Genomic DNA, 14,116 nt, shown 5'->3' with positions numbered 1-14,116 from the left:
TAACACTGTTTTTAATGTAATCTTAGAAATACTTCTTGGTACAGGTTTACTGGACTGTTTCGGCAACATTTGTGGATTACATGTTTGATTACACTACATGCCTGCTGTCATTTCTCATGCTAATTACCAAACTTTATTTGTGAACTACTGTTATCATTTCTATTTTAAATAGCAGGTATGGTGTTGGATGAAGGAGAACTAATTAGTCAACAGGTAGCCATGGAAGCTCACTTGTAGTAGCTTAATCCAGGCAACACCTGCCTCAGTCAAAATTTTTGGTGATTTGGTGATTTGGACAGCTGATTACATCTAGAAGTATATGGGAACCATCTTTTCTCCCCCTCTTCCATGCTGAGTGTTTATGATGTTGAGGTTTTGCCTGCTGCATTCATTGTGGCAGGTGGAAATGTCCATTATAGCGGATGGGAAATTTTTCTGTGAACAGACACAGAATATCTATAGAGATTTTTGGTCATCCAGGTCATGGTTGTCCCAAAGATGCTTTTTCAAGAGGCAACTGGACTTTCTTTCTTTTTTTTTTTAAAGATGTTTCGCTTCTCATCCAAGAAGAAGCTTGCTCTTGGATGAGAAGCGAAACATCTTCAAAGGAAAACAAGAAAGTCAGGTTGCTTCTTGAAGAAGCTTTTTTGGGACAGACCGAGAATAGATATAATTTGGCCATGGAAATCCTTCACCTAACCATATAGTAGCCAGCTAAATATAATGGAATATAGATATGAGATCAATATTCTCAGTTGTGCACAATAACCATCTTTGACTGATTATTTTGATTATTGATTATTTTGAGCTTTTGCCCTCTGCATTATTATTTGGTGTTGTTACAACTCCATTCATCTTTCCTGTAATCTAGGAATATGGTGTTCTTTATCATTAATTTATTCATTACATAAAATAGGACACTGTCACATCTATTTACTGTTGAGAAGTTTGATAAAATAAGTAATCATCCCTTTGTGTCATGTTTTGGAATGTGGATGCGAGGGAACATTTTGTGCAACATGGGCTGGGTGGAATGGGCAGGCTGCTTTATTATGACTAAGTCCAGAAGTTGTTCTCTAGTCATATGGTACATGATAGAATAATATTTGGGATGTCTCGTGTATTTTGGTGAGTGATGTCTGGGGTGCAGTAATAGATTAAAGTGATTATCTTTGTATGGGTTGCTTCCTTCTAGCGAATTAGAAATAGCTATCCATCCGCTGACAGTGTAGATGAGGAAATGTTTTAACTGTTGCTCTGTGATCATGGATAGTAGAATGATTAGGTGCCCACTTTGTCTCATTGACAGAGGCCTACCGTATTTGCCGGCGTATAAGACGACTGGGCGTATAAGACGAGCCCCCAACATTTCCACTCAAAATATAGAGTTTGTTATATACTCGCCATATAAGACGACCCCCCCACTTGGAGGCATGCAAGTGAAAGTGACGCGCCTGCCCCCTCCCCCCGGGGGAAAGTGAAAGGCCTCCTCCCTTAAGCAGCCCCTGCGTGCGCGCCATCGGGACTCCAAGGGTGGGGGATGGACAGCTGCCAACTCTCTCTCTCTCTCTCTCTCTCTCTCTCTCTCTCTCTCTGTGTGTGTGTGTGTGTGTGTGGAGGGTAATTCTGGCTATCTCTGGCCTCCGCTCGGTTTTAAAGTCGCTTGGCCGGTTCCCAAGTCGCAAGCGCGCTGGCCGGGAGACGCGGCGCTGGGTGGCAGCTCGGTGCCGGGAGCCGGATCTTTCTCTCTAAGCGGGAGGGGAGGAGGGGACAAGAGGAGGGACGGGATGGGACAGGGGCGGGAGGAGGTCCTCGCCTTCTTCCACCGCCCACCGGACCCTTTTCTTTCCAAGGGGACCCTGAAAGCAGCTCGGGAGCCGGGTGGCCCTGCCCAGCAGAATCCCATCAGGAACTTCCCGAGGACACCCCCGCCCCAAGCACAGCCCTCCCGGTCTTTCAAAGAGGGAGGGAGAAGCAGGAGGAGCAAATTGCCGGCCCCGCCCCGCTGCCCAGAAGGAGGGGCGCCACAGTCCACCCCCACCACCCACTCCCCAGGCCATTACGCGGCTCGGGGCTGGCTGGGCGAAGCGGCCCTGCCAGATACCCTCCCGCTCCACTCCCACCCCACCTCCTGATTGGCCTCCGCAAGCGCCCCGAGCCGGGCGGAGGGTGGGTGGGGGGGAGGAGGAGGAAGAGAGACTCCGGCTGGGCTTGACGGAGCTTCGCAAGTTGCGGAGCTCCGCCCCCGTCGCTCTTGCACCGAGTGACAACAACGTATTTGCCGGCGTATAAGACGACCTTTGTTATATACTCGCCTTATAAGATGACCCCCCCACTTGGAGGCATGTTTTTCAGGGCAAAAAAGTCATCTTACGGTATGTTTCAGTTTGCATGCTTGTGTTCCTACCTGTATGCATTTTGTAAGGAAGGATGGGTTTTTTATTATTATTAAAGCCAGCTTTTAGAGTGAATCTCCAGAGATAGACTAAGGAAAAAATTAGGTTCTTTCTCCATTGATTGATAAACCCTTTTGTTGATTAAGACTTTGTTGGTTCTTTATAGCGCCGTAGGACTATATTCAATCCTATTCAAAAAATGATGCAGCAAGGATGTTTTTGAACTTTAATATTAATTGTCTGATATAGCCATGACAAACATGAGTTTCACTTATTGTTGACCACAAGTAGTGGTGGGATTTAAATTTTTTTACTACCGGTTCTTGGGTGTGGCTTGGTGGGCGTGGCAGGGGAAGGATACTGTAAAATCTCAAGTCAGAGGTGGTATTTGCCGGTTCTCTGAACTACACAAAATTTCTGCTACCGGTTCTCCAGAACTGGTCAGAACCTGCTGAATACCACTTCTGACTATAAGGCCAGCTTCAGTTCTGTTATGTGGTGAGTATATCTTCTGTACAATGCAACTGGAACTAATGTGAACACTCTGGGGCTTTTCCTTGTAAAAAGGAAAGATTTGTCTAGTATGACAAAACAGAAGTAATCATTGTCTCCAAAATTCCTGCCACATTTTCTCATTCCTATTTTAATGACTTCACTAGTAAACTAGCTGTCTGTATTTAGGGGATAATTGTTTGTCACAATGGAAGACGGGTATAGATTGGGATGTAAGATTTTTATTAGCTCAATATTTGACCTTGATTTGCCTCAAAAAAGCCCTGACATTGCTGAAGCAGTACACTCTTGATAACAATATTCACAAGATTTTTCTCCACTTTGTATAGTAAATGTTTTGAAGCTCTTTCCCATACTACTTATCTAGTCAATAACATATATGAAATTCACAAGAGAATCCTTACATTCCTTACATTATGATGTTCTTCTGCCTTCATTGCTAGAGATAAGATTTAATAATATTTCCAGGCAAGGATGACCATGTACCTGCTCATTGTGGGTAATAGTATCAGTCTCTGAGATATTTTTGTGCTATTCTTTCTACCTGAGTTAATGTTCTTTATTAGGAAATACAGTAGAACAGCTGAAGACTTTTTTTCTTAGCTAACAAGTCATCCAAATTTTCAAAAGGGTTGCCCAGTTCTGCTTTATCATTATTGCCATTTGATGTTCCCTTGTATCTTTATAAACTTGTTTAATGATTTTATATCATTTAATGTATTCTTAGGTCTACAAGTGTCTGAAAAGTATAATAGCAATAGCACTTGGACTTATACACTGCTTTACAGTGCTTTAGAGCCGTCTGTAAGCAGTTTACAGAGTCAGCATATTGCCCCCAACAATTGGGCTCCTCATTTTACCCACCTCAGAAGGATGGAAGGCTGAGTCAACCTTGAGCCTGGTAAGATTTGAACTGCCAAATTGCAGCCAGCCAGCAGTCAGCAGAAGTACCCTGCAGTACTGCACGTTAACCATTGTGCCACCGTAAATATGCTATTTTGTTATCCTCTTGTTGATTGTAAACCAAGTAAACTCTATATGGATATGTGTGAAAGTGCCCTGTAAATGGCTGTTGCTGGTGGTGGTGAATGGAAGATTGAAGTAGAAATGAGAATGAAGAACCTGTGCCAGCTGATCTAGGTGTTTGCTAGGGTCCACATTGAGTCTCAGAGCCATGGCTGTCTCTTTTGCATGATTGATTTATTGGGAGAAAACTGAACTGTATATGAATGTTTTTCAAGCTTAGGTATAAAAGACTTCAATAAGTGTTTTTTTTTAAAAAATCATTTAGATTACTTGTTGATTGTTGAGGACTTATAGGACAAGAACTGCTGTTTTACCCTGCAGCCGGTTAGTGAGAGGGAGATAAATTCTGTAACATCCAGCTTGAACAACCCCATTTTTTTTCTTGGTGATTTGGGTAGAAGGAGTTGAGCAATTCCTTGGTTTGAATCCCATTCCCTTCCCACCCCACCAACCTGCTTTCCAGCTCTATTCTCCTGTGAAGGGCAACAAAAGAAGACCCAGCCGATCTGTCTCAGGAGACAGAGAATAGATGGGGGCGGGACCAGTCAGAGGTGGTGTTTGCTGGTTCTCCAAACTATTCAAAATTTCCACTATCAGTTCTCCAGAACTAGTCAGAACCTGTTGAATACCACCTCTGATGTAGTAGCTCTCTCACACAGTGTCGCAAATCAGAGGGAGCCCCCTTGTGGAGTACTGTGAAGCCATTACCATATATATAGAGAGAGAGGGGGGAGGGAGGGAGAGAGAGAGAGAGAGAGAATGTGAACAGCAGTAATACACATTCCAAATATCTCTTTAAGAGAGTTTTGGGGAGTGTGTATTTACCAAGTCCCTATACTTGCCATAGAATTCAATGATTCAACAACCCAATGGTTAGCAAAGAGACTAAATTCAATAAATAGGAGGCATTTCCTAGGGCTAGGCAATTGTTAAGTTTCTACATCTTTCACATGAAACACTTACCGTATTTATCGGCGTATAACACGCACAGGCGTATAACACGCATCTTCATTTTAAGAGGGAAATTTCAGGAAAAAAAATTAAAAAAAATTCTGCCTGCCTGCCTTAGTTTCTGGTTGTCTGGGAGCAGCTTCGGCTGAGAATAATAACTATTCGCCTCTTTTACTCAGCCGAAGCTGTTCCGATTCAACCATTAACGAAGGCAGGCAGGCAGGCAGAACGGAGCACTGCGGGCGGGAGGGCGGGCGGGCGGGCGGGCGGACGGGATGGGGGTGGGGGAGAAACGGGCGCTTCAGGGAAGCTGCGGCGACAGGAAAAGCCCCCCCCCCCGCTTCTTTGAAGCAGTTTCTTCCTGTGCTGGTGGAGGAGCGAGAGAGCGACTGAGAGAGCTGACCCAGAGAGAAGGACAGGCTTCGGTTGCTTCCTCCCTCCCCTTCTTTCATTTGTGTCCTTGATCCCCGATCCCAGCAGCATTCACCAAAGGCTTCTTAACATTATATCGGCGTATAACACGCATACATCATTTGCCCCCTATTTTCAGGGGGAAAAAAGTGCGTGTTATACGCCGATAAATACGGTATTTACATATTTGATATATTGATGTTCTGATCTTAAAGCAATATAGAAACAGAGAAATTAATGGAGTATTTAAAGTAATTAACCATATAAAGGAAGGGGATAGTCCTGCTGGCCCTTAAAGAGGCAATAGTGCACTCTGTTCTCAAGGATCCATTACTTGATCAAGTAGTCTGGACAATTCTCATCCAATCTCTAAACTCCCTGTTTTGGGAAATGTTATGGAGAATGTGGTGGTCTTACTGCATTTTCAGAGGCCTCTGGATTAATACATTATATGGATCCTTTTCAGTTAGGATTCAGGCTTGGATATGTGATCAGGATGTTTATTGATTTGATGAAAGTGGAATGAGGGTTGTTCTTCCATCTTTACTGTCCTTGACCTCTCAGCAGCTTTCAATACTAATAATCATAGTATCACTTTGGACTGACTCTGGAAGGCTCTGGAACTATGTTGTGCTGTTGCTCTTCTTTCCTTTAGGGCTGGTTCCAATCAACATTGATAATTGGAAAAGATTCATACTATGGCGTCAAATTTTGGGGGGTGACACAGGACTTGATTCATGCCCTTGTGACTTTCCATCTAGACTACTTTAATGCACTGTACGAGGGTCTGTCCTTGAAGACTATTCAGAAGCTCCAACTGATGCAGAATGCAGCAACATGGGTAGTAAATGACATATATGACATACACGAGCTGCACTGGTTGCCAGTGTGCTTCTGGATGAAATTCAAGGTGCCGGTTGTCATCTTTCAAGCATTTCCATGGCATAGGACCTGAGAACTTAAGGATCCATCTTGTTCCTTAAGTTGTTTCTACCTCTAGTCCATCAGAACTTACATGCTCCAAGTCTTTCAGACTAAGAAATGTTGATCCCAATGGGTCAGAAGACAAGTCTTTTCTACCATAGTAATAGAACATTGTCCTTCCAGAGATCAAGTTGTTCCCAACCATGCTGGCCTTTTGTAAGGCCCTAAATACCTAGCTTTGTGTTCAAACCTGTGGTCTCACATCTGTGAAGGGATCCATCCCCTGGTTGTGTTAGTTACTGATGTATGTCTCTATTTTAGTTTTTTGTAATTGTCATTTCATTATTTTTATTTTTAAGATTGTTCCATCCCCAGAGTAATTTGCTGAGATCAGAGAAGGGAGAGGATGGAAGGAAGGTGGGAGGGAAGGATGGAAGGAAATAAATATAATTCAGTGGTCCATGGAAGGCATTGAATTTATGTATGGTACTCTTTCATGAAAATAATTGCAGTATTGTACTCATGAAGCCTCCACTACCACTGCCTTCTGTCATAAGTGTTCCACAAGTGTTAAGAATTAAAATGGAAGTATGGATGGCCAGAGTGAAAAGAATCAATCAATGTGGTTTTTACCTTCATCACTATAACAATGGCTGGACTTTGATAGGACAGAGACATTCTAGTAGACCTAGTTATTAATCTTAGAATTTCTCTTGAACCATAAAATATGGATGGATACATTCATATAATTAAAAGATGCCAACCTGGATTTGAATGATAATTAGTGCTTAGAACAATAATTGAACAGAATGGATTTTTTCACTTTTAAAAAAAAGCAGACTAGGACAATAATGCATGTCTTAATATGGTAGGAAGGTCTTCCCTTTCCTATCATACTTTGATATGGAGTCAAACCTTTTTTGAAAGGTTTATTGTCATTGTTGTAGTTATGTTATGTCAAGATTGACATACTTTCACCAGATGGGAAATTAGTTGTAAATCACACATTTGTGAAAACTTTATGGATTTTAAAGTATTATAAATCAGGGTAACTTCCTTTGTTAAAGGCAGTGACACTTGTTGGGGTCCACATATGGAGATATTTGTTTTTAGATAAGCAAAATTAATAAACTTTGGATTATCCAATTATTGTTTATCCAGGAACTGAATAAATCCAGTTCCTAAATATTTTCCTTCTTGGCTGTGCCTTGACAAATATTTGATATTGAAAAACCAACATGTTTACAAGCAGGCAGAATCAGCAGTATGTTAAGAAATGCATTTTTAGCAACATTGCAGATTGCATAGTTCACTTAAAATTCTGTTGACAAATAATTGATGGGATCAGAATCATTACTGAAAGAGAATAATGGTCAAACTTCATTTATCTTGTCTGATTAAAAGTGAGTTAATGACAAACCAGTTTCTGGGCAAGAATCGTGACTCTTGTTAACTGAAAACAGTAGCACAGGACTCCAGTGGGAAAACAACAAAGTTTTCTTTGTTATGCCCTTTAACCTTGAACTAATGTAATATTTTAGAAAAGTTGGAACATTTTATGAATAAATGTTTTATTGTTTGTTTGTGTAGCATTGTAATATAAAGGATGGAATCTAGTTACATTTATTTGCTGATCTTGCTCAAATGCAAAGATTCTGTCCTTTTGTGTATTCCTACAAGGGGAATGAATATCTTCCATGGAAGACTGGCTCACCGTCTGGAAGACAATTTTAGGGCATGCAAGGGAAATAGTAATAGCACTTAGAATTATATACTACTTTGCAGTGCTTTACAGTCCTTGCTAAGTGGTTTACAGAGTCAGCCTATTGCCCCCAACAATCTGGATCCCCATTTTACCAACCTCAGAAGGATGGAAGGTTGAGTCAACCTTGAGCTGGTCAGGATGGAACTTTGGCAGTGAGCAGAGTTAGCCTGCAATACTGCATTTTAACCACTGTGCCAGCATGATTCAAATAGGCAAATGGAAAGCCTGAATAAAGAAAAGCCTGTTCGTGCAATATTGGATGTGGTGGTTTCAGTTTGATAATTGTCAAATTATCAGTATTAATTACCAACTTTAGTACACATTAGGATACATTCATGTGGCCACTGTCTTATTTATTAAATGGCACAGTGAGGTAGTGACTTCATGCAATGGATGTTGGAAAACAGTAGCTGCAGTTTATTAAGTAACAAAACTGAATAGTGCTACATAAATTGTCCAATGCTGCTCCCCTCCCTTTAAGGTAACATTTTGATTCAGAATAGCATCTCACCATCAATATTGAAGTAAAATTCTGTAGTCAGTCAGCCTTCCTGAGGTCAGTAAAATGAGGACCAAGGTCTGAGTCAGAGCTCAGCCTTCTGAGGTCAGTAAAATGAGGACCAAGATTGTTGCGGAAAATATGCTAACTCTGAAAAACACTTAGAGAGGGCTGTAGAGAATTGTGAAGCAGTATATAAGTGCTATTGCTGTATAGAAATGGGATGGAAATAATTTTCTTATTCACCTGAAACAGCTAAGTATCTTTGGTGGGGCCTGAATGAAATATTATGTCTTTTCTTACATAGCCTACGCTTACCCTCAGCAATGTTGGGCTTCTGTAGGAAGCCATGTCTTCCCACAGCTCACAAATCACCTTTCTTAATTATCAACATGGAGTTCAAGTGGTTTTAACCTAAACCAGTTCTATGACCAAGAAGAAGTATAGGCTACCACTACAAAATTCTTGACATATGGTTATCTAAATTCTGCTTAAAGTTCTAAAACAAGGAAAAAATATTTCTCAAAGCAACGTGTCCACTGACACACATTTTTTTATGAGGAAGTTTCTTCTGATGTGCTTGACTGCAATTTTCATCGTTGATTCTAAAGAGTAGCAAAATGAATGCTAGACTGTCTTATGAATGCCAGTATTCCAGAATTTGGAAGGTTATTATTTTGCTTATCCTTTATGTTCTCCAGACTAAACATACCAAGGATATGTGTAATATACATTAAAAAAACAAAACAAATGGAAATTCAATTGCACCATCAGGGCTGCTATATTGGTTTTTTAAAACCCTGCACTGAACCCTGAAAATATTTAGCTCCTTTGTTCATATTAGAATTTTTTGCCATTAATTCTCAGTGTACTGATTACCATTCTGTGCAGATAGCCAAATGTGTCACTAACCTTAAATTGTACCAGAAGTACAATGTTGCTTCCAGTGGTCCAGATATTATGCTTCTGTTAACTGAATGATGGATTGCATTAGCTTTTTTTAGCACATGTGATATCCTGAAACATCTAGTCCTGCTTATACATGGATGTTTATTATTAATTTGTGGTACTCCAGCCATTAAGTTATAAAGATCTCTGTTGAAAATATCATCTTATTAATTTTGACCAGTGGTGGGATTCAAATTTTTTTACTACTGGTTCTGGGGCATGGCTTGGTGGGCGTGACAGGGGAAGGATATTGTAAAATCTCCAGTTAGAGGTGGCATTTGCCGGTTCTCCAAACTACTCAAAATTTCCACTACTGGTTCTCCAGAACTGGTCAGAACCTGCTGAATACCACCTCTGGTTTTGACCCATTGAAACTTAATTTTGTCTTGCTTATTGGCATCCACCTCTTGCAAGTCCAGGTTATTTATATAAATTTAATGAAGAGAAAGAGCCCCAAACAGAGGCTTAAAAGACTCCAGCAGAAACTTTCCATGATAACTTATTTGACTTTAATTCTATTAAATGTAATTCCTGCTTTATAAATACCTGGTTACTCATACCTGCATCACTACTCCCCCTCCCAATTTCTCTAGTGATCCCACTGCTCTTTCTGAAGTTCACCCTCAGTGTTGTTTTCTTTATTGTTTCCAAAGGTGTATAGTGGAGAAAACTGTTCATGGGCAGACTGTGTTCAAGCTTACAATTTCTGAGAAAGAGACAGTGTTTTATTATCGCACTATAAATGGGCTGCAGCTACCGATAAAAGTAATGACACTGGGGAGAATTCTGGTGAAGAAATGGAATCATCTTAGCGTGCAGGTGAGTTAAATAAATAAATAACCTTTAGCATCAGTATTAAAGTCTTATATTATATGAGAGGGGCACCTCTGAACAAATGTTAAAGTGGTAGAATTTAACTTAAAATATTATGATAAAGTGGGGGGACAAAGGATGATACATTTTTTTTATTTCAAACTGCATTCCCTAACAGAGTTTTAACAATGACCAGTGTTCATTCCTGCATATAATATCCATCACGGGATTGTAAAGCAAGCAAGCATAGCAGTAAAAATAGGTATTGAAATATTTCACAAGATACTTAGCTGTGCTGAACATAGCATTTGCCTTATAAAAAAAAAAAGGTTCTAGGTTGAATGAGAAGAAATAAAGTTCCTGGATTAAAATACCTAACAAGTAAGAGATCAGTACTATCGTGTGTAATAGCCACCACTCAAAATGCCATTTGCATTTACAGCACATACCTAAACTTCAGTACTTTTCAGATTCCGAATGTCATTTGTTAGGGGGAAGAAAAGCTTGTGTACAGAATGTTGGGCATCCTAGACAGCTTTTAGATGTTCAAAATAATGAAACTGTTCCTCTGGCCGAAGGACACAGCTACATATAACTCATAATCAATCATTAGTGTCATACTCAGTGAGTTAGTATCTCCTTTGGGGCTGACATAATAGCACATAAAATTGAAAGCTGACCTCTGTACTGGTACTATGAGCACATGCCATGAAGTAGCAGTATTCAGCAGCTCCACCATGAACCTAGAGGGTCTAAAATTAGCATAAGGGCTTAGATCTAAAGGTTCTATAGAATTTATTAACTAGATATAAGGTAAAAACTGAAGTAAGAGGAGATAGGACATTCTATACAAGGAATATGGGATTACAATGATACATAAGGGCCATGCGGTGCTTCAGACTAGCTTCCAGAAAGATGCTTCAGAACAAATGCAGCACCCATCTATATCTCTTTAAAGCAGCTTTATCAATTCATCTGTTTTAAACGATTGCAGAAAAATTCTATTTTTCAAGTTGCTATGTTCTCCAAAGCACTTTTTTAGAGTCTAAAAATCTAAAGCATCACATAGCCCTACTGTGTTAGTAGTGGCTATCATGTAAAATTAGATTATTTTGCTGTTTTCCTGATGTTTGTTTATATATTTCCCTCAATAAATGAATAAAGGAATCATGAACTTTGAAGAGTCTTAACAGATCTATGTTGTCATTCGCACTTCTACCAAAACTAGAGTGAAATGGGTCATCTATAGAACTGCCACTTGGGAATGTTTTATTACATATTCAGTAACACTAATTAGTTAATAATATTCATATTAGCTTTTATTTTGCTCAATCACATTTGCATAACTTTGCCATGTTTTGGCAGTGCCACATTAAAAGCCTTAGAAAGGAAGTTTAAATGCAAAATGTAAAGAGGTAACTGGATTTGAATTACCCCTTTGGGAGCAAAATGCTCTTAGAATGCCTATTGAAATCAGCATTATCATTTCAATACATGTCAGATATGAGCCTTTGTTTTAGTTTGGGCAACATTTCTTTATAAATCTTTAAATCTTCTAGTTCTTTCAAGAAAAGGTTAAAGTACTTATGGTTTAATGAGACCACTTTACATCATAACTGTTTGACTATCAAGAGAAAACTTGTCCTTTCCAATTGGTAAATTCTTCTTTTTCCTTCTTCTCTGGAATGTTTTGGGGACTCTGTATTTTATGCTTAATGACAAGCACATGACAATTTCAAGCATACAGAACAAAACATTTACATCTTCATTACAAGTATGGATTGAAAAGGAAGAACTGCAGTCTCAGGCTCACAAAACCTGCCATCAAGGATTTCTCTATAACTGCATTTTTATCAAAGACTCTTGAGCAACCGTTGTGATCATGAGAAAGGAGGACCTCTCCTTCCATAGATTGTGAACTAATTAAAAATAGAAAGCAAAGAATAGCAATAAATGAACAACTTTCTCAATGGAGAAAAATAAGAAGCACACTACTTCAAGGATCTGTGTTAGAATCAAGTGTTTTTTAATTTGTTCTAAAATATTGTCTTATAAATAATCAGTGAGATGGTCAGTTAGACCATAATAGAAAATATTCACTGTGGCAAGCATTAAAAGTAACTTCTCAACTCAGTAGATTTCTGATTATACATTCATGTGAGTTTATTTTTTTCTCTTCTCTTCTCTTCTCTTCTCTTCTCTTCTCTTCTCTTCTCTTCTCTTCTCTTCTCTTCTCTTCTCTTCTCTGCTCTTTTCTTCTCTGCTCTTCTCTTCTCTGCTCTGCTCTGTTCCTTTCTTTCTTTCTCTTCTCTTCTCTTCTCTTTCTCTTTCTCTTTTCTTTCTCTTCTATGCTCTTTTCTCTTTCTCTTCTCTTCTCTTCTCTTCTCTTCTCTACTTTTCTTTTCTCTTCTCTGCTTTTCTTTTCTTTTCTCTTCTCTTCTCCTCTCTTCTCCTCTCCTCTCCTCTCCTCTTTCTCTTCTCTTCTATGCTCTGCTTTTTCTCTTCCCTTCCTTCCCTTCCCTTCCCTTCCCTTCCCTTCTCTCCTCTCCTCTCCCCTCCTCTCCTCTCCCCTCCCCAGACTCAATTTCACTAAAGTTTTTATGATGGTTGTTAAGTGGTTTGCCATGATCATTAAGTGAACCACATACTAGTGAGGGCAAACCCATTTTATCCAATGGGTGTTTTTGCCATTTTCCCAACAAAAAATATTGCAAAACACAGTCGTGTGACCAAGGGAGACCAGTGGTAAATGCGAGCCTGTTGCTAAGCACCTGAAATGTGAATGTGTGACGGTAGGGATCGTGCTACAGTTATAACTTAGAGGACAAGTCATAAGTAAATTTTTGTAAGTCCATCTAACTTCAAACAGTTGTTAAGTGACATAACAAGGACTCTGTGTTTGCCATTCATTTGCTTAATGGATATAGATGGCTGACAAATAGCGAAAGCATTAAAATGTAAGTGGTACAGAACACAAAAGCTAGAACAGTGGTTTTACAAGGTCAGTGAAAATAAATATGTTTTCGCTCTGATTTTAAATTTAGTAAGCAGTAAGCAGGGGCCTTGCTTCAACTACAGTGGCAGTTTATTCTATTTTATAAGCCTGTACCATGAAGAAAACTTAAATTTGTTGTTGACGTCAAAGCTAGCCTAGGACCAATAAAAAACAGACCACTAATAAACAGAGTATGTTGGGTAGACAGTAGGGAAATGACTCATTCTTTAAATAGCTTAGATCTAAGCCACGTGTTTCACTTATTTTGGAATTTACATTTTAAAATTGGTTTTCTCACCCACTGTTTTATTTATTTATTTATTGTATTTGTCCAGCATGTAATTGATAACATGTATAAGTATAAACATAATTATAAATATATGAAATGGATACAAATAAAAAGGAACATTAAGACAGGAAAGGTAGGCATATTGGTGTGCTTATGCACACCTCTTACAGACCTCTTAGTAATGGGAGTGAGGTCAACAGTAGATAATCTAAGATTAAAGTTTTTGGGGTTTGGGGAAGAAATCACAGAGTTTACTTATTTATTCACTCTACTGTATACTAGAAACAGTTAATGGATAGCACTAAACAGGCCACTTTTGAACCCAGAATATGATCTAAAGCAAGAAGTAAATAGAAAACATTTGATTCAATCTTGCAGAGAAGCTTATCATTAGCTTCTTGTCACTTATTATTATTCCTATTAAACTTGGTGTGTATTTCTTGGAACATAGTCTGTAAACCACAGATAGGACTTTTTGGAATAGGATCAATGATCTATATATACTAGCTGTGTATCTGTCTCATCTATCTAATTATCCAAAAGATATTAGTTTGATGTTGTGGAGAAAGTGTTGACCTAGAAATCA

At 39.3% G+C, this 14,116-nt stretch overlaps 1 protein-coding gene across 2 annotated transcripts in view; it reads left to right on the top strand.

Annotated features, from left to right (window-relative positions):
• Positions 1-14,116, top strand: part of USH2A (usherin) — a 502,972-nt gene that overhangs the window by 1,651 nt on the left and 487,205 nt on the right. For both annotated transcript variants that reach the window (XM_087963894.1, XM_087963886.1), the window contains exon 3: positions 10,087-10,252. In XM_087963894.1, coding sequence (XP_087820020.1) covers positions 10,087-10,252 — 166 coding nt within the window. The remainder of the gene's footprint in view (positions 1-10,086; positions 10,253-14,116) is intronic.

This window comes from Notechis scutatus, chromosome 1 (assembly GCF_049901735.1).
Source record: "Notechis scutatus isolate UNSWTSFEM ecotype Mainland chromosome 1, rNotScu1.2, whole genome shotgun sequence".
Classification (NCBI taxonomy): Eukaryota; Metazoa; Chordata; class Lepidosauria; order Squamata; family Elapidae; genus Notechis; species Notechis scutatus.
Note: the sequence above shows the minus strand (reverse complement) of the source record. Positions and strands in the feature narration are given on the sequence as shown.